This window comes from Microtus oregoni, unplaced genomic scaffold (assembly GCF_018167655.1).
Source record: "Microtus oregoni isolate MIOR12 unplaced genomic scaffold, Mior012 000038F_ref0000394, whole genome shotgun sequence".
Taxonomy (NCBI): domain Eukaryota; kingdom Metazoa; phylum Chordata; class Mammalia; order Rodentia; family Cricetidae; genus Microtus; species Microtus oregoni.
The window spans coordinates 3,697,555-3,718,027 of NW_024543097.1; the positions used below are offsets into that span (position 1 = coordinate 3,697,555).

The 20,473-nt window shown below is 41.5% G+C and overlaps 1 protein-coding gene across 8 annotated transcripts in view; it reads left to right on the forward strand.

The window, feature by feature from the left end:
* Unc80 (unc-80 homolog, NALCN channel complex subunit) overlaps nt 1-20,473 on the forward strand; it is a 180,762-nt gene that overhangs the window by 129,830 nt on the left and 30,459 nt on the right. For all 8 annotated transcript variants that reach the window (XM_041631949.1, XM_041631953.1, XM_041631950.1 and 5 more), the window contains 8 exons: nt 1,258-1,438; nt 3,564-3,832; nt 5,679-5,813; nt 6,185-6,326; nt 7,519-7,615; nt 10,533-10,703; nt 15,871-15,963; nt 17,019-17,237. In XM_041631949.1, the coding sequence (XP_041487883.1) occupies nt 1,258-1,438; nt 3,564-3,832; nt 5,679-5,813; nt 6,185-6,326; nt 7,519-7,615; nt 10,533-10,703; nt 15,871-15,963; nt 17,019-17,237 (1,307 nt within the window). The remainder of the gene's footprint in view (nt 1-1,257; nt 1,439-3,563; nt 3,833-5,678; nt 5,814-6,184; nt 6,327-7,518; nt 7,616-10,532; nt 10,704-15,870; nt 15,964-17,018; nt 17,238-20,473) is intronic.

Genomic DNA, 20,473 nt, shown 5'->3' on the forward strand with positions numbered 1-20,473 from the left:
ATTGATAATTTTCTCAATGTAGTTCTAGTGCTTGTGTATTAACAAACTTATTTTTAAGAAAAATACATAAACAATAATTCAAAGATACTTGATCAACTCGTTTTTTCTGCACACATCAAGGAGGCTACTACTTTTTATATTAAAATATCATTCATGAGATAAATGAGGATGGCATATCATTAGAAGACATAAGTGATACTACCATTAAGATTAAGATTGCTAATATTAACTGCTCAGTCTATTGCCAAGTATAAGGAACTGGCAAAGCTTGAACAGTGCCAAAGAGCGCCTCCCCGAAATAACCATAGCATTTCATTTTGCAGCACAATCATCAAAAGCATGGTCAAAAATGCTGCTCCAAGAGCGTGTGTGATTTTTATTTCACACTTCAAAGACTGCTGTAATCCGGGCACCACTCTCTCTCCTCCAAGCTGAAACCCTGAGATGTCGAAATCCCCCAGGGAAATACAACATGGAGGCTTACGTTCTAGGTCAGAAGTCTCTGCAGCAGCTGTTCATTACTCAGGAGCTTCCTTGTCCTAGTCCTTTGTCAGTGATTTCAAGAGGAACAAAGGACAAGAGCAAGAGCCACAGAGGCGTGCCTTCCAAACTCTAGAACAAGCGGATATCTGGGGCTGTCAGCTTTTGTATTAATAGCTTGTTCCTAGATTCCTTTTTGTCTTTTTTAAAAAGACAAACCCAAGCCGGGCGGTGGTGGCGCACGCCTTTAATCCCAGCACTTGGGAGGCAGAGGCAGGCGGATCTCTGTGAGTTCGAGGCCAGCCTGGTCTACAAGAGCTAGTTCCAGGACAGGAACCAAAAGCTACGGAGAAACCCTGTCTCGAAAAATCAAAAAAAAAAAAAAAAAAAAAAAGACAAACCCAGAACTGCCAGGAAACATTTTGAGCATCTGTGGAGATGCAGTGGTGATTGTCACTGAGTACCAGCTCCTGTCAGGGAAAGGCTTCCGTGTTGTGACACCCACACAGATGGGGCTCTGTATATTTCTCGACTCTCTTGACAGTCCCTGATCTGTGCTTCTCTAGGCCACAGCCCCACTAAGCTCAGTCAGCTTCGGAGACTGAGAGTCCATTAAATATTGCTTATTGTTTCTATCTGGTATAAACAGTTCTTCCTCTTTCCATTCCCCCCACCCCGCTTATTTCATTCTATCAGTCAGGTTTGGTACAGAAGATCTCTAGTGTCTTCACTCTGTAATTTTCAGCTTCCTAATTCTGCTCTGTGTGCTCCTCCTAGGTGTTTACCAGGAAGCTGGAGGAAGTGGGACGAGTGCTGTTTCTCATCTCCCTCACCCAGAAGATCCCCACAGCGCACAAGCAGTCACATGTCTCCATGCTGCAGGAGGATCTTCTCCGGCTGCCCTCCTTCCCCCGGAGTGCAATAGACGCTGAGTTTTCGCTCTTTAGCGACCCTCAAGGTACTGCAGGAGGAAAACCACTCCTCCACACCTTTTTCTCATGTCTGTGTTTAGATCTGACCACTGGACACCAGTGGTTCTCAAACCTGAGTATACACCCGAGTCAGTTGGAGGTTATTTCAAATTCAGAATGCTGGTGCCCATCCTCCAGCTGCCAGTTTCAGGGTGGATCCCAAACTTACACGTCTAACACACTCCCAAGGGCCGCTGGTGCCGCTGGGGCCGCTGGGGCCGCCTTTCCAAGCCCTGGCTTTGCAGAGCAGTGTTGGTGACGGATTGCAGCAGGTAAAGGAAGCAGGGAAATGATGTTTGAAGGGAAATTCCTGCCCAGCTGAAGGGCTCCCCCCTCCAGAAGCTGGATCAGGCACAAACCGCACCCAAGCACCTGTTTTCACAGACAGCTGCTATTAAGCGGGAAAGAAAAGCTAAAGTGGCTGCTCTCTGGCACCCGCAGAAAAGCAGCCGCTCATGTTCTTGCAGGTGTGATTTAAAAAAAAAAATCTATTTATCAGATACAAATATTTCAGAGATTATCTAAATTAGAAATTAAGGTTTCAAAACACACTTAATACAAAGTGCTAATTAGTGGGAATGACATTGAGTATAACTTTTAAAAACAACAACAATCTGTTTTTTTTATTTTACACACCAATCCCAGTTCCTCCTGCCCTCTTTCTGTTCCCCACCACCACCCAACTTCCCCCAACCCCATCCCCCCTATCTATTCCTCAGAGAGGGTGAGGCCTCCCATGGGAAGTCAACAAAGTCTGACACATCACCTTAAGGCAGGAACGAGGCCCTGGAAGGTCTCCCTCCATAGAGAATTAGCTCCAAAAAGCCAGTTCAGGCACTAGGGATAAATACTGAGCCCACTGTCAGGAGCCCCACAGACTGCCCAAGCAGGTGTGATTTTTAAGAGTGGAAAAGGAGAAAGGGATGAGATCTGCACTAGAAAGGGCTAGGATGCCTGCAGTGGTAGGGGGCTAGAGGGCGAGGGAGAAGGGACAGGAACAAGGGAAAGGGGGAAGGGATATTTGTCCCAGGGAAATAAAGGAATGCCTCTGAATAGAGAGGAGACTGAGGTGGCCCATAGGACAATGGCTGTTTATAAAAGGAAAATTAGGAACCCCGTGATAGGATGAGGTGTTTAATGTTAATTGGACATGTTGACTAGTTGTGCCAAAGGGGGCTTCTGACTTCTGGACTTCAATACTTTGCTCATTAGACCTTGGTAGTCAGCCTCAGGAAGAAGTAGTAACCAAATTAGGGACTAGACCTTGGTGACTGGCTTTAGGAATGTAATCTAATGGTTTTAGCTATGTAGAGAGAACTGGGGAAGAAGGGGAAGGCCTGTAAGAACCACACATTCCAGTGGACTAGTGACCCTTCAGTGTTACGGCACGGGAGTCCCTTGAGTAAGCAAAACACAAGGTGCAGTAAGAAGATCAAAGGGAGGCCAAGCTAGTCCTGAGTGACACAGATCAGAACAGTGTTCCTCCGGGTGGGGAGAAATGCATGAACTGCTGGCAAAGCGTGAGGGAGCTGTAGGAAGGACACAAATGAGCCACCTAGGCCTTGGGGTTTTATTACTCTGTATTGTTGCAAAACTCGCTGAATACAACATTTAAATTTTGTTCATTAGTGTAACTTATGCCTGAAGTGAGGCAGAGTCAGAGACATAGCAAGAGACCCAGCTAAGAACCTTACTTTGTTACCATGGTTGATTTAGGACAAGCCACTTAAATTACCATCGCTGGGCTTCAGGGTTCCTGACAGAAAGGGTTCTGGTCTAAATGGTGATAAGAAAGCCAGATGCTGATCCCAACCCTAACTGTTGCCCAGCCAGAGAATGTCTTTCAGCAGTTCGTTTAACAACATGATACTGCAAATGCCTGTCCTGGCTTGCCCAGGCTTAAATAAAAGAGGTTGTTGGTGCAGATCCTTAGATGGAAAAAGTGTCCTGCCCATGCAGGCAGCATCATGCTGGGAAACCATTCAGCGGTAGGATTTCTAGAGCTGGAACAAGCAAATGGGAAATAGTTGTGCGGTAGTATTTGATCGCCTGCTCATGCCAAGAGGGCTGGTGCCGGACTAATTCTGTCTCCGCTGCTTCATGTTTCCACAGCCGGGAAGGAACTCTTTGGCCTCGACACCCTTCAGAAAAGCCTGTGGATCCAGCTCCTGGAGGAAATGTTCCTGGGCATGCCTAGCGAGTTTCCCTGGGGAGACGAAATCATGCTTTTTCTCAACGTGTTCAATGGGGCTCTGATTCTCCACCCCGAAGACAGTGCTCTGCTCAGGCAGTATGCTGCCACTGTCATCAACACAGCTGTGCACTTCAATCACCTCTTCTCTCTCAGCGGCTACCAGTGGGTTCTCCCCACCATGCTGCAGGTGCCTGGCACCCCCTCTCCTAGCTACGCAAGGAACCCAGGCCCGCTCAGACCTAGCTGTCCAACAAGTTAACTCCTTTGTTAGAGCAGAAGGCACCCACTGAAATCCCCACATGAAATTTCAAGAGTTGACACTATTCTGTGCTATCCTGAGATTCTGCCCCGGAGTTGGGAGCTGGGATACTCTTCCCGTGTTCTTTAGCTCAGTGACACCCAAAATGTGGCATCTGGAATAGCAGCCTCAGTATTTCCTAATAGCACCCAAGAAATTCACTCTCCTGCACTCCGTCTCAGACTCGTTGAATAAGAAACTCAGTGGTGGGGGCCCAGCAGTGTGTGTCTTTATCAAGCCATGAGGCAGGGCAGCTCCTGTAGACAGTGAGAGGACCTCTGGGCTGCCTTTGTGCCAGCTGGACAGCAGACGTTTTCTGCCATGCCCTCGGTTTGAAGAGGAATTTTTAGTGCCATAAAGTTGCGTCCAAGGGTTTGGAGGAGTTGACTTTAGCAGGATTTTCTGTTTCACATGCCCAGTGTGCATCTGGCTGCACTTGGGACTGGAGTACCAAAGATAATTCGGACAAGACCTGGGGTTAATTCTTAGCTGCCTGTTTGGAGGAAGAGTTTAATGAACATTATGAAAATAGCATGTTTGTACAAAGCACAATCTGTTTCATCCAATGATAGCAAAAAATTTGCTTTTACCCCAAGACTCTCTGACTCATTTTTAAGTAATAGCAATTTTTTCTTTTATCAATTACCAAAAGTAATTACACTCATTTTAAATTGAGACAATAAAGGGATGTTTATGTTTTGGTGATGCTGAAGCATACATGGCAGCCCGAATATGGCAGTTCTGTTAAACTTGTTCATATTGGGTTTCATGGTCTAAGTTGATGAGGACGACTGACCAGGTCTCTTCCTGAAGAGGGCACCAGATCTCATTACAGATGGCTCTGAGCCACCATGTGGTTGCTGGGAATTGAACTCAGGACCTCTGGAAGAGCAGCCAGTTCTCTTAGCCACTGAGCCATCTTATGTTCCCTGAAAATCTATACGCTGGCGTTAAAATAAAATTACATAATACCATATTCAAATTTGCATCCATTTTTCATAATAAAGATCATTGTGTGAATTTCATATAGTTATTGAGCTTTAAAGTGTCATTTGAAATAACTACACTTCCATTGTTTTGGGATTTCCTCTTACCCGGCTCAGAATGGCTGAAGATCTAAAAGGAACGATGGCCATGCTGGCGTGGATGTGAGGAAAGGCAACATTTACTCACTGACCTGAAAAGTGCAGCCTGGTGGCCCCTCTGTGGAAATCAGATTCCTAAAAGGACTAAACATAGATCCACCACACAACCCAGCTGCATCTTGGGCTGATGCCGAAAGAATGCTATATCCTACTGTAGAGACACCTGCTCGTCCACTCTCTCTGATGCTCTATTTGCAATAGCCAAGGCACAGAAACAGCCTCAGTTTCCATCAACTGATGAATAACTGATAATGAACATGTGGTGTATTTACACAATGCATGTACCACAGTTCACTTAACAAGCTATCACTTTATAATTCATTTAACTTAATAGTTTTCCACTATTACAAATGACCTGCAGCAGGTATTTTTAGGTAAATATCACGTCTATTTCTCTCACTGAAATAAATGTCTAGTCTTAAGTTTCCTTGGGGGAAAATATATGTTTGGTTTATAGAAATCTTATGCCTATCAGCAAAACACCTCAAGAAAGCTGATGCTCTATTACAACCCACCCTACAAGCTTATAGAATTAGCCCTTTTCTGTTTCCTATGGGAACACTTCCTCAGTAAGCGATACTTCTCTGTAGGTATATTCTGACTATGAGAGCAACCCTCAGCTGCGTCGAGCCATCGAGTTTGCCTGCCGCCAGTTCTACATTCTCCACCGGAAGCCCTTCGTGCTCCAGCTGTTCGCCAGTGTGGCCCCTCTCCTGGAGTTTCCGGTGAGTAAGATCGAGAGAGTAAGTGAAGACCGATCAACTGAAACGTTTACAGTCAACAGCAAGGGAGGGAGGTGGGCATCACTTGTGTTTGGGCAGAATGCAGAGGCAGGCCGAGATATCGCAAGGCTCTAGAGTGGATGGGAAGGAAGCTTAAGATGAGCTTAGCTGACTTCTGGCATTTGGTCGATCCCTGAAATTCCTCACCAGAATGTCAGACACAGAATTATAGAAGTTGAATTTCACTTAGATATTGTGATGTATATATGACTTTATAAATTTTGAAGTCAGCCATATTAGTGCTAAGGTAGCAATCAATAACCCAAAAGTGTTTTTTTTTGTTGTTGTTGTTTGCTTTGTTTTGCTTTATGTAGGATGCTGCCACCAACACCGGGTCCAGCAAAGGAGTGTCAGCTCAGTGTCTGTTTGACTTGCTGCAGTCCCTGGAGGGAGAAACCACAGATATTTTGGACATTCTAGAGCTGGTTAAGGCTGAGAAGCCCCTCAAGTCACTAGGTAAATACAAAACTGTCTCTGGCATCCTTTTTTGCATAGCAATTGTTCAAATAGGTATTTTGTGTGTGTGTGTGTGTGTATATATATGTAAATATATATACATATATATACACACAAACTAAAACAGTTATCTAATATATTCAACTAATTCAAAAAATAATAAATGGAACAATGTTAAATGTTAAGTGAGTAGGTTTATTTTATTTTATTGTCATAAAATTCTCATAAATCTGCAGAATGAGGAATCCTCTTCTGTGAAAAGCATGCTGAAGTGTGTCTCAGTAGATCCGCACTCTAACAGTTTAATCCCAGCAATTCCAGGGAAATAGTCTTCTAGAATGGTCTTTTGTTATGTAATGAACAGAATTAGATATAATTCAAAGGTAAAGCTTTCTCTTCTGCCTCATGTTGTAATAGGCTGCTAGTTTATTCCTGGCTATTCAGCCTCAAAATAATCACATAGAAACTATATTATTTAAATCACTGCTTGGCCCATTCGCTTTATCTTCTTATTGGCTAACTCTTTTTTTGTTTGTTTGTTTTTTGTTTTTCTTTTTGTTTTTCGAGACAGGGTTTCTCTGTAGCTTTGGTGCCTGTGCCTCCCGAGTGCTGGGATTAAAGGCGTGCGCCACCACCGCCTGGCTTTGGCTAACTCTTATATCTTAATTTCTCCATTAATCTGTGTTTCCAGCAAAGTTTCAGCATATCCGTCTCTAGCTGTAGCTCCATGGCTTCTCCCTGACTCTGCCTTCATTCTCCCAGCATTACCTGCCTAGCTAAGTTATGCCCCCCTATAGGTTCAAATCAGTTTCTTTATTCATTAATGGTAATTACAGCACACAGAGTGGAATCCCACACCAACCTCCAACAATTTAAATACCTTAGTACCTTCCATTCAGTAAGTCTGTTAACACCTCCCTTATTTCTTTTTCTTTTTTATTAATTTTTTCATTTATTTTACATACCAATCCTCTCCCTTCTATCTTCCTGTCCCCTCTCTCCACCTCCCATCTATCCCCCCTCCCCCCCATTATCCAGTGGTTTAAATGCAGGAAGCAGAATTTTGTTCTTTCAGATGAAAAAAGGAATAGTTTGCAGAATTCAGGAATAAAATCTAAGTGACAAAAGAACTTTGGTAGCGACGCACTCTGTTTCTCACAGAGCCACCCGTTCTGATTGTGCATCTTTGCAGATTTTTGCTATGGAAATGAAGACCTGACTTTCTCCATCAGCGAAGCCATCAAACTCTGTGTCACGGTAGTGGCTTACGCTCCTGAGTCATTCAGAAGGTAATCGCAGCCCTCTTCTCTGTCTCTTGTGATAAAAAAAAGTATAGCAAAGAAATAAAACTGAATAAGAAAGGTTATGTTTTGCATATCTTTCTGTAACATCTTGGTGAGTAAGCATCTAAAAACCAAATTTAGAAGATTTTTCATAGCAGAAGTCTTGAAAAATATTGTAAATCATCTTGAATTTGAAATTCCCTGATTTGGAATTCTGTGCAGAGGCTAAGATGTTTACTCCTGATAAAAAAATATTTTCCACTTATGTAATACAAGCTGTTAGAAAACAAAATTTTATAACAGACATTTAAACCATCTGTGAAAACTGCCTCCGAAGACTAATGAGAACTGTTTGGTCAAAAGTGAGATCTCAGCCCCCTGATACCCTATATCCAAAGACTTTCGGGTGTTTGGGTTGGAAGCGTCACCCCACCCCCCTGGGAGTTTCCTTGGTTGGGACTCCATCTCCAGAAAAGCCCGCCAAGCCTTACCCCTCCCCAGAGAGGGTCAGGACCACTCCCACAGGCTATTTAGGCTGCCGCTGAGAAAAAGAACACGTGGTTTCGGGTTTTATGTGGGCCTCCCCTCATCCCCATCACGCTTTCCCACCATCTGGGAGGGCTGCAATAAAGATGGGCATTAATTAGGTCTAATTTGGCCTGATTGGAATTATTTGCGGTGGCAGAGAGGCTTGTCCTAAGATTATTCCTAACAAGAACACGAAGGGCAGCCATCTCGTGTTTTATTTTGCCAGGAACATGGAAGCCAAAGAACTCAAATGAAAAGTGAGTCCCCCCAGGGCCAGGAAGCTGGCTCTTGTCAGATACATATGTTCCATCTCCTCCTCACAATCCTACCACACGGGAACACCCTCCAGGAAGAGGGACCAACCTCACTTTGCTCACTGTGTCTTTGTACATTTGCTCTTCGGATGGGTTTCTGCTCTCAAAGAACAGAATAAAGGACCAAGAGGTGGCCGGGATTTCTCTTAATTGAACTCTTCTCGAAAGAAACATCAGGAATGGATAAAAATGTAGCCAGTAGTCTCAGGTTTTTGTCATCTCTGATGAGGATTAGATATTAAGCTGAAAGTCAGGCAGGCTTTTAAGAGAGGAAAATGTGGGCTGGAGAAATGGCTCAGAGGTTAAGAGCATTGCCTGCTCTTTCAAAGGTCCTGAGTTCAATTCCCAGCAACCACATGGTGGCTCACAACCATCTGCAATGGGGTCTGGTGCCCTCTTCTGGCCTGCAGGCATACACACAGACAGAATATTGTATACATAATAAATAAATAAATATAAAAAAAAAAGAGAGAGGAAAATGTGCAGTCTCTGGGGTGATAGACTCCCACTGCCCTGTTCCTCCTGCAATACCCTGGCTCCAGGAAGCACTCCAGGGTGGGTGCAAACCTCACATTGGTTCATTCTGTCTGAATGCAGAAATGCTTTCTGTCCACTGTTGTGCTCTAAGTGTACACGCTGTTAGTCAGATCCTCAGATTCTCACTGACCCTAAGACCTATGTTCCCCCAGCGGTGAACTGCCAGCAACACAGAGAGCCACCAAACTTGACAAAAAAGAAAAAAAAAATCCTTCCCCTTAAAAAGTTCTCAGCAAGTACATGAAATTCTCTTTCAAATTATAGTTCCGAGGGGCCCACCACCCACTTCCCAAATAAATCACATAAGGAGTCTTATTCTTACTTATACATGCCCGGCCTTAGCTTGTTTTGTTTCTTGCCAGCTTTTTAAATGTTTTCCCATCTACCTTTTGTCTCTGGACATTTATCTTTCTTACCTTTTTTTTTTACTTCTTTCTCCGTGGCTGGCTGGGTGGCTGGGCCCTGATGTCCTCCTCTCCTTGTTCTGTTCCTCTTCTTCTTTCTTGTTCTTCTGTTTATATTCTCTGCCTGCCAGCCCTGCCTATCCTTGCTCCTCCTTCGCTATTGTCCATTCATCTCTTTATTAGACCATCAGGTATTCCAGACAGGCACAGTAACACAGCTTCACAGAGTTAAACAAATACAGTGTAAACAAAAGTCACACACCTGAAAATAAAATTCCCCTAACAAGAGGGCTTCTTGATACCTGAGGAGAGTGGAAGTTTCTTAAGTAGCTGTTTCCTGGGATGTCCTTACTGAACTTCCATATTTGTAACATCAAGTCCTTGTGGTACTTGAATTATTTCCTTTCAAAGCGTATTTAATTTAAGGATAACACTCATGTAAACAGTTTTTAAAAATTGTATTTCTATAATTGAGTGCATGTTCATAAAGTCAGAGGCAATGTCTCCTAGGACGCACAGTTTAAGGACTTAAACTCAGTTGGATGAATCTTACAACAAAATATTTATGTTGGAGTTGTACACCAACAATTTTTCATGGTAACCACCGAATTCCTATCTCCTCCTTAAGTTGAGGTTTCTGACCACTTTTACCACACCAAGTGTATACCCCCAGTGAGGAGTGTCTACTCGCTCTAGTAAGGACGTGCTGCCAGGACAATAACAACATCAACCAACTCTTGCTATAAAATGGTGTAAGCTTCTGAAGGCAGCTTCTTAGGAGAGAATCTAACTTCAGCTGAAAAATCACCCCCAGCACAGTCCTATATAGAAGCTTTACTAGGGAATGACGGCTTTTATTCTGGATGGTCTGTGGTGTCCTGCCAATATTCTGCTCTTCTTTTGCAGTTTGCACAAATGGCTTGTTCTTATCTCATATGCTTCATTAAGACAGGCTTCCTCACCTGCTACCAAGTGCCTAATTAATAAACGATAGTCAACATGTCCAGCAGCCTCCACTGCTTTGGATTAGTGTTGCACAGGAAGTAGAATAGAATTCAGCATCTCTAGTGGCTTTTCCATGCCCCCGGATATCACACAATCCAATCGGATGTGCCTTGGTTTTCTTTCCGTTGCTTGCAGCCTTCAGATGCTCATGGTCTTGGAGGCATTGGTTCCATGTTACCTACAGAAGATGAAGAGGCAGACTTCACAGGTCGAGACCGTGCCTGCTGCCCGAGAGGAGATTGCTGCCACAGCTGCTCTGGCCACATCCCTACAAGCCCTTTTGTACAGTGTGGAGGTCCTCACCAGGTAATCTCTGAGGCAGATATTCACAGCCTAACCCCAAACGTGTCCATTGAAAAGATGAGAAAACTGATTGGCTAAATATCTCTAAAGCCTGGTCTATGTTTACAAATTATAGATAACTGTCTTTTTGGAGCTACTCAACCCCTTGTGGTTTATTATTGTAAATACTGCCTACACTATCAGAGTGTCAAGTACTCTGAATTGTGGCAGTAGCAATAATGATGACTTTCCTACATGGTTGCTAAATACACAATTACATATGATTTGATGAGTTTCTATGAATGTTTCTATGAATGTTTTGGGCCAGTGGTAAACAAATCTTTAATAGAAGGGCAAGTTAGTGAATATGAAATTGTGATCCACATTTTAATTAGTTGGTTGATTAATTTTTAGTTTTTACATTTACAGAAAGAGAGAGAAGGATGGGAGAAAAGAGAGAGAATGAGAATGAACACACTTGTGTGCATACTGTTTAGAGGACAAGTTGTGAAGATTGGTCCTCTCCTTCTATCAATTACATGGGTCCCAGGGAATGAACTCAATGTGTCAGGCTTAGGACCAAGCACCTTTACTTACTGAGCCATCTTGCTTTCCATAGTGTAGCAAAACATTCTTTTATTGTTTTACTATCCATAAAGAATTGGATTTTTAACTCTAAATTTAGAAGCTACAAAGTAAATATAAACTTCAGGATGTTACTCTATCCCAGAAGTAACAGATTTCTCGTGGAATAGGATAAGATAATTCCAGGAGAAAGAAAAAAGAGGGATCTTGGAAAGAAAGTCACATTGGCACCAGAGTTTAGCCCTAAACAAAATTCAAGAAGCTGTCCTGTCTTAAGATTCTTGGGCACAGAGGTGAAAGGAGATGAGATGTCATATAGCAAGAAGGGATGATGGGGCTGTAGGTGAACAACAGTGGCCTGAGAGCAGGAAAGGCAAGTGCAGTCATGTGGGTGTCCATTCCCTCTAAATTAGCTAAAGATGGGGACCATCCAGGAGCCACTCTGCATTTAGAAGGCATCTTATTTTTTTTTTTCGCGTGGTCCCCTGAATCCCCTAAGCTGTCAATAAGGCATTGAATCCTCATGCTTCAAATCTCTGTCCCCAGAAAGACAAGAGAGAGAGAGAGAGAGAGAGAGAGAGAGAGAGAGATGATTTTTAAACATATCATTGGAGTAAAACTAGACACAAAGGCCAGGGGCAGGGGGCAACTTTAAGTTCTGCCAACCACACCAAGTCGTGGAAAGAGATGACCTTAGTCACACCCGAAAGTTACCACATCAGCATTCAGAACAATAGTTGGCCATAAAGACTTCATCAAGGTAAATGCTCCAACAATCTACATCATCCTTTCTGTGCCTCAGATGCTAATACATAAACAAAATTTTAATCAGATACTAAAGGAGACCCAACAGACATTTAGTGAAATCATTTGAATCTTATTAAACATCTGCTTTAAAATACTCACATCCTAATGAAACTAAGCCTAGGTGTGGTTTTCACATTATGAGATGATTTTTCAGAACCAGAGTTGTAAACATAAACGGCACTTCATTTCTGGGCTTCCCAGACCCGAAACTATAGTGATTAAAACACTGTTTGACCGATGGCTCAGGCATATTTCAAGCTAGCTCTTACATCTAAAACTAACCTGTTTCTATTAATCTGTATATCACCACAAGACTATGGCTTACCAGTAAAGTTCTGGCATCTTTCTCCATTGGCAGCTACATGACATCTCCCTGACTCTGCCTTCTTTCCTCCTCTATCTCTGCTTGGACTTCCTGCACTGCTATATTCTGCACTGCCATAGGCCAAAGCATCTTCTTTATTAACCAATGGTAATAAAACGTTTTCATAGCATACAGAGGGGAATCACATATCATCTCCCTTTGTTGGTCAAAGGAAGGTTAGAACTTTAACACAGTAAAATTACAAATAACAAAACAGGAATCAAACAAGAATTACACTTACAATATTTAGTCTATTTTTATCTGACAAAATTAAAGAAAATATTCTGTCATCTGTTTTTTCTTTGTGAGTCTAAATTTTCATATCTAATTTATCTTTTATAGTAACTAAGGAAAACTATATCTATCTATTCTTCAACTCCATCAAAGACTCTAGAAGGATAGATTACCTAAGTAAACAGAAAGTGCATTGTAAGCAACTTCCAAAGTTCTAGGAATGACAGAGACATCTTGCTGCCTAGACAGTCACCCAAAGTTCTTTTATAACATTGGGTCATCCATCTTCAGCCTACAGGCCCATAACATCTGGCAGACTTTTCAGTGAAGCAGGAAATTTGAAAGACAGTTTCACCTATATTGACAGTTTGTCACTCACTTTCTTCTGTGACCTTCAGAGTGTCTGGCAGAGTCTTCATGAAACAGGAACCCTGAAGAAATGTCTCACCTTCTTTAGGCAAGTTCAGCAGTCATTTTTCTGTGGGTCCTGTATGTCCAGTTACATAGCATACTATCAAACAGTCCAGGCAAGAACAGTTTTTTGCCCAGATGGTTAGCCTTGTCAAATTGAAGGCAAATTCTATAACAAGTTTCTTCAATGACCATCAACCTCTCTGAAGTAATTGGTAATGCCAGAAGCAGACATAGCTCACTGTTGTGAAAAGTCTAGGTTCTTAAAACCTTTTAAACCTAATATATTCTGTAGGTCTTTGAAGTATTGAAGATTATCTATCTAACTGAAATATATTTCTGCATATCTAGAAAACTAACTAACATGACTACAAGTTTGACATTATAAGTAGCTATCAATCTGTAATTTTTAATTATACATTGCATTTTTAAGTGAGCTGTATAAACATAATATCTTACACAACAGTAGAAATATATAAATATATATATTGACCTTAAATTTGTATCAATAAACCAAAGTCCATACCAGTATAAAATATTCATTTCTATATTATATCCCCCTTTTATCTTTTTTAGAAAGAGATCAACTGTGACCATTAGCCAATTATAATCAACCCCCTTTAAATGAAAACAAACATTTATAAACAATCATTTTGCGAATTTGGGCATAATTTTATCCAACTGCTTCCTGCTATTTGTTGGATGAAGTATTTTTAGGGCTCATGGAAACCTTTCAGGGAGTCTTGCTCCATCAAACCACATTAGCCTGGAAGGAATCTACAGGTTCTCGTCCTCTATGGAAACAAAAACAGAAACTCTTTTCCAAAGTAACATATCCTTAGACTCAAACTTTAAAGTCAACATACCTTTAAAATACATATGATGGCTTAGCTTAGCAGCCCCCATAATCAAATGTCTGTCTGCAGTCAAAAATTCAAGGAAAACACAATAATATGCATAATCTATACTCAGTGTATTTTCCATTTTTACATGGCTTATTTGTTTTATATTATTTTCACTGTCTCCTTAAAATCTTTTTCATTTTTAAACACTTTATTTCTATTTATAACTGTTTATACCCTTTTTCCTCTCTCTCCCATGCCTATGTACTTTTTTTTTAAAACACACTGTGTCTCATTTAGAGATCTTTTATGTCTGAATCTGTTCTATTGTGTATCTGAAATCCTTTCTGACAAGTATGTAGAAGGAGGGCTTGTGAGTCCCAGCCACTCGGCTAGCTTAGCCCCAAAATAACCACACAGAAAACTGAATTAATTAAAACACTGCTTGTCCCATAGCTCTAGCTTCTTATTGGCTAACTCTTATATTAATTTAGCCCATTTCTATTAATCTGTATATCACACAGGCAAAGATTCTAGCCGGCGTCAGTCTCAGGTGGAGGATCCATGGCTTCTCTCTGATTCCTCCCTTCTTTCTCCCAGCATTCAGTTCTATCTCCCCATCTACCTAAGTAATTCCCTATCAACAGGCAAGGCAGTTTATTTATTCATTAACCAAGAAAAGCAATACACAAACAGATGGACCTCCCACACTACAAGTAGGTTTTTTGTTTTGTTTTGTTTTTAATGATAAGCGGTGTGGTTGTTGTGTCCCTGGATGCTGGCTCCACCCCCTCCCAGACTTTCAATATGGTGGAGGCACATTTATCACCAGCTCTGCAAGCCATGTTTATCTGCCCCAGCTCCAGGAACACAGCAGTTCTATGTTGCTACCATTAAACAGCTTGTCACATGGTGTTCACAAACCCCATAAGTGCTCCATAGCAGGACCTCCCAAAAGAGCGAAAGCCATTCTCAAAACCAGAACAAATGAGGTAGTTGTCTTGTAAAGAAGCCATATAGTTTTTGCTGCTAACTCTGAATCAAGAAGGCTTCTTTTAAAGAAGCTGTGCCTCTACTTGCAGCCAGGAAAGAGAGTCTATCTGAAAAACATGCTGCTACCAAGAAGCTTCAGTTGACTCTCATTTTTTGTGGGTCTAGAAGCTCCCTCCCTTTTTTAAAAAGCTTTATGTGGAAATCCTTGCCAAACATTTGGGCACCATTTGTAGACAGAAGTTTCAGTCCTGCCTGGTCCCGCAGCCATTCAGTCCCAAAGAAACATACAGAGGCTTATATTAATTATAAACTGTTTGGCCTATTTGCTCAGGCTTATTATTGACTAGTTCTTACAAATTAAATTAACCCATAATTTTTGTCTATGTATAGTAATGTGCCTTGGTACCTTTTATCAGTGAGGCATTCTCATCTTGCTTCCTCTGTATCTAGGTGGTGACTGACTCTGTCTTTCCTTTTCCCAGAATTCTCTTCGTTTGGTTGCACCACCCATACTTCCTGCCTGGCTACTGGCCAAGCAGTGTTTTATTAAACCAATACTAGTGACAAATCTTTGCAGTGTACAAAAGCATTATTCCATAGCACAGAGTAATTCTTAGGAAGATTTATGTACACTCTTGACTCTGTAATCTAGAATGCTGGCCTCCTGCCACCCAAAAACTGTTAAATAATCTTTTTACTGTCAATTGACACTTACAGTTTGAGCACATGTCTTATTTAAAGTCATGGTTTACTTCTGAGAAGCAAGACAAAGAACTTAAACCTTTATTAGTACTTGGGAATCAACCTTCTCTTTAAATGGCCTCTCAGGACAAAGCTGGACCTCCTATCCTTTAAAGATTTGTAAACTTACTTAAGAACGCTTCAAAAACTTGAGAGTTTTTTAAATGTTTCTACTTCTGCTGCCTTGTTCTGTAAACCACTGTTGTTGTTGCAGGCCCATGACAGCCCCACAGATGAGCAGGAGTGATCAAGGTCACAAGGGGACAACCACAGCCAATCACACCATGTCATCTGGAGTGAACACCAGGTAACTCACTGTGCTCTGTGCTTTTCTGGCCTCTATGTTGCATTTCAGTGCCTGGGAATGAAAGTAATCCTGAAAACAAAACAAACAAACAGAAACCCCACAATATTAAGTGTAAAAATCTATGAGGAAAGCCTTTCAAGATAAGAAAAGTGAAGGAGAGTTTAAAGGTACAAGAAAATTATCAAAGAGAAACTCAAGCAGCCTTCATGAGGCTGCAGTCGCGTTGGTCTGCTGGACTCCGGCTGGCCAGTGGATTGATTGGGGCTTAGAGTGTAGAGGCCCTCTCCTTCCCATACTCCATAGTTCCGCTGTCTTTCTAGTTTGTCCCAGACTCAATCAGTCATAAAGTAAGTGTTTCCAAAATAACAGAAATAAGCTACACAGCTCTCCCTTATCATCTGAAACAGAAATAGTATTTAATAACAAGGCTCAGATTTCAATTTTTTTAAAAAAAAATTATCTCCTTTGGCTATATTCCATGTGCTTATATGGATCCTTAAATTTATCTTTATATACTGCTTATGACAATGAAGCAAGTTTTATAGGAGCTGTAATTGAAGTGTACATGGTAGTCAAACGAAAGGAGATAGTACCTATCTGAGTTAATATGTGTATTTGCCTTTATCAAAGTGTGTGCCTCCAAAAGTTTGCCCATTAAAAGCCTCTAGAAAGCCTCCACCAAGGAGTTCCCTTCTTGTTCTGAGGCTCATGCGGATTGTCCTTCTGGTTGGCAAGTACCAGGAGCAAGGAGCCAAGCTGCACTTTATCAGGTACAGGGAAACTCACTCTGATTCCATTTAACGCATCCAGTGGATGCATGATAAAACTGCTCCTGTGTAAATATCTAGCAAGGGCTCAGGGAAAGTCTCTGCAGTGAGGTGCTGCCAGTCTCTTGGGAACATAAATCTTCATCCTCCGAAGGATCTTCTGCGGGGCGCTGCCTTCCAAATCCTTAACTCAGTAGGGATCATATTTCTCTGCAGTGTGACACCCTACACTCAGTAACCACGTATCCACGTTTTCAGAGCCCTCATTAATCTTTCACAATTCCCCAGGGAAAACCTTCACTTGCTGGAGGAAGGGCAAGGCCTTCCCAGAGAAGAGCTAGATGAAAGAATTGCTCGCGAAGAATTCAGAAGGCCCCGGGAATCTCTGCTGAATATTTGCACAGAATTCTACAAGCACTGTGGGCCAAGGCTGAAGATTCTGCAGAATCTGGCTGGGGAACCCCGGGTAACTGCCCTGGAGCTGCTGGATGTGAAGTCCCACATGAGGTACCAACCTCTGCCCTGGCATGTGCTTGTGATCTTAAGTCACCGGTCTCTGTATGTGTGTCAAGTTGAACTGTGGGGCTTCCTCCAGGAAAATAAATGAGATATTTAAAATAATTTATTTCCTGTGACTTAGGTTCATTCCATTTAGATCCTTCTGATAAAGTGAACATTTTACCTATTAAAGAGATCTTGGTTAGAAAGGGAAAATGAGGTGGTGGCGCACGCCTTTAATCCCAGCACTCGGGAGGCAGAGGCAGGCAGATCTCTGTGAGTTCGAGGCCAGCCTGGTCTACAAGAGCTAGTTCCAGGACAGGAACTAAAAACTACGGAGAAACCCTGTTTCGAAAATCAAAAAAAAAAAAAAAAAAAAAAAGGAAAAATGATTAAAACAGGAATTCAGTCCATAATGCACTGTTTTCACAGATTTTTAAATATGATCCCAGAGGACCTAGTAGCTGTATTTCTAACAGTTTGTAAAGAATCATAAGAATTCCTTTAAATAAAACTTTCATTGTTAAGAATGACTTACTTGAAATGTTTAATACATCTATAAAATTAAACATACAGTTCTCTCCTAGTCTTCCAGAAACAGCATTATAATTGGACAAAACAGGCCAGTGTCCTGATTAGTAACTTCTGTTTTTATCTTTTAAAATGATCTTTTGAAAGAAATATAGTAAGTGCTGGGTGAAAGTGCCGAGTGCAGAGGTGTGTGTACCCACCAGGTCATGCTGGAGAGCCTCAGGCCTTCCCACTGTGCAATGAGGAAGAAATTATTTCCCACTGAGAAATGCAGTTCCAAGACAGAAGGCTAAAATGTTTCAAGATCCTGTTGTCATGACAACTGAAGGCTCTATTCAGACCCTCCCCCTCTTTTCCCACCTATTATCTCTAATTGACCAGAGTAATTCTGTGAATAGACAAACTACATTTCCACAGCCAGAAAGTGACTTCTACTGACAGGCATTTTGTGAGGGTGTGTGTGTCTATGTGTGTGAGTATGTGTGTGTGTGTGTACATGTGTCAGTATGTGTGACTGATCAGTATGCATGTGTATGTCTGCGCACATGTGTAGTATGCATGTCGATGTGTGTCTCTATGTGTATCAGCATACATGTGTGTTGTGTGTTCATGTATCAGTGTGTGTGTCTGTGTATGTGTCTGCTTTGTAGGTATGTATATGTCTATCTCTCTGTGTGTGACTGTATATATCTGTATATGCATCTGTGTGTATCTTACGTTTCTCTATGTCTGTCTTTCTGTCTATCTGTGTCTGTGCCTATCTATCTCTTTGTGTTTGTTTCTGTGTGTCTGCCTGTCTCTCTATGGGTGAATGTATCTGTGTGCATGTCTATGTATGTGTAGGTCTTCAGGATGTTCTATAACTCTTCTTCGAACATTTCAGGGAAGAATAATAAATAGCATCAAAGAGTCCTTGAGCACCCTCTAGAGGTTAACATTTTATCACTTTAACAAGTCCTAAGCAATTTCTTGGTACTTAGTGTGGATTTAAGATACAAAAGACATTAACATAATGAAAATGATCTATATTATATTAGACATTAGGAAAACAAAATAAAGCCCAATTTTCAAGGTTCTCACAGTGCATTTCAGAAGACAAAAAAAGAGAAAATAACACAGTTACAAGTACTAAAATCACTTGTATAATTAGCTGTTATTATTTTCAGATAAATTAAAAACTATATGATACAAAAAGCTAGAATGCACTACCTAGAGAGTCAGGAAAAAGTGAAATTGGCATGCAAATTTTTATATGTTTGTGATATTATTAGCACAAAATGTAAGAAATCATACTATTTGTATTCATGAACCATAAGTTTGGTGTTAAATTTATAGAATCTTAAGCAATTAGCTAAATACTCTCAGTTATAAAACCATTTGTCAATAAAATAAAAGAGCAGTTTCTTGGTGTATTTCTCTCAAGTTTAAAGATAGATCATTTTTCAAACATCCCTCAAAGCTATCTTTAAAGCACACACTTTCTTGAGAGCTAAACTCCAGTGCTTATTCAACCAAATGGGGAATTGCATTTAGTCGTATTGATTCACTTTCTTCAACAAAATATGGTTTATAGGAGCCCAGGTTTCCCATGTTGGTTTAGACTGGTTATGTGTTACAGTAGAATTTCTAAGAATGTGCAGGGATAAAGTGAAGGTTTCTAGAAGATTCTCTGCAAATAAAATTACCCTTACCTAGATATAAACAATCTAAGAAAGAATCCTTTTTTCTATGATGTACTTAGAAGAAAGGGTAAACAATATGAATGTGTAGGCTATTTAAATCACTTTTTTGTGCACCTGCATTCACACACATTTTTTACAACAGTGTCCAGTTAGGAATGAAGATGGTGAGTATGAAGAGATGGAAACTATTTCTTGGCATGAAGAGTTGCCATGGCGATGATGAATGGAACTTGTGCATTCATAATTAAACCTAGCCTATTGGAGACAACTTACAGACCTCACATGACAGCGGTTTCTAACAGTGCAGTCTGCAGAAGTGGAATGAATTTTCTTGACAGTAATGAGTTCTCCCATCTGTGGGAGCTAATCAGATGATGTACATGTTTGAAATCCAAGCATTGGAGAGGTAGGCAGGGGCTTAGATGCTATTCTTAAACAGTGTCTAGAGGTCTTCCTAAAGATCCTAGAGGTCTACCTGCAGATCCTAGAGGTCATCCTGCAGATCCTAGAGGTCGTCCTTCAGATCCTAGAGGTCTTCCTGTAGATCCTAGAGGTCATCCTGTAGATCCTAGAGGTCTTCCTGCAGATCCTAGAGGTCTTCCTGCAGATCCTAGAGGTCCTGTATATCCTATAGGTCGTCCTATAGATCCTAGAGGTCTTCCTGCAGATCCTAGAGGTCATCCTACAGATCCTAGAGGTCTTCCTGCAGATCCTAGAGGTCATCCTGCAGATCCTAGAGGTCTTCCTGCAGATCCTAAAGGTCATCCTGTAGATCCTAGAGGTCATCCTGCAGATCCTAGAGGTCCTGTAGTTCCTAGAGGTCTACCTGCAGATCCTAGAGGTCTTCCTGCAGATCCTAGAGGTCTTGTAGTTCCTAGAGGTCATCCTGCAGTTCCTAGAGGTCATCCTGCAGATCCTAGAGGTCTTCCTTAGATCCTAGAGGTCATCCTGCAGTTCCCAGAGGTCATCCTGCAGATCCTAGAGGTCATCCTGCAGATCCTAGAGGTCCTGTAGTTCTTAGAGGTCTACCTG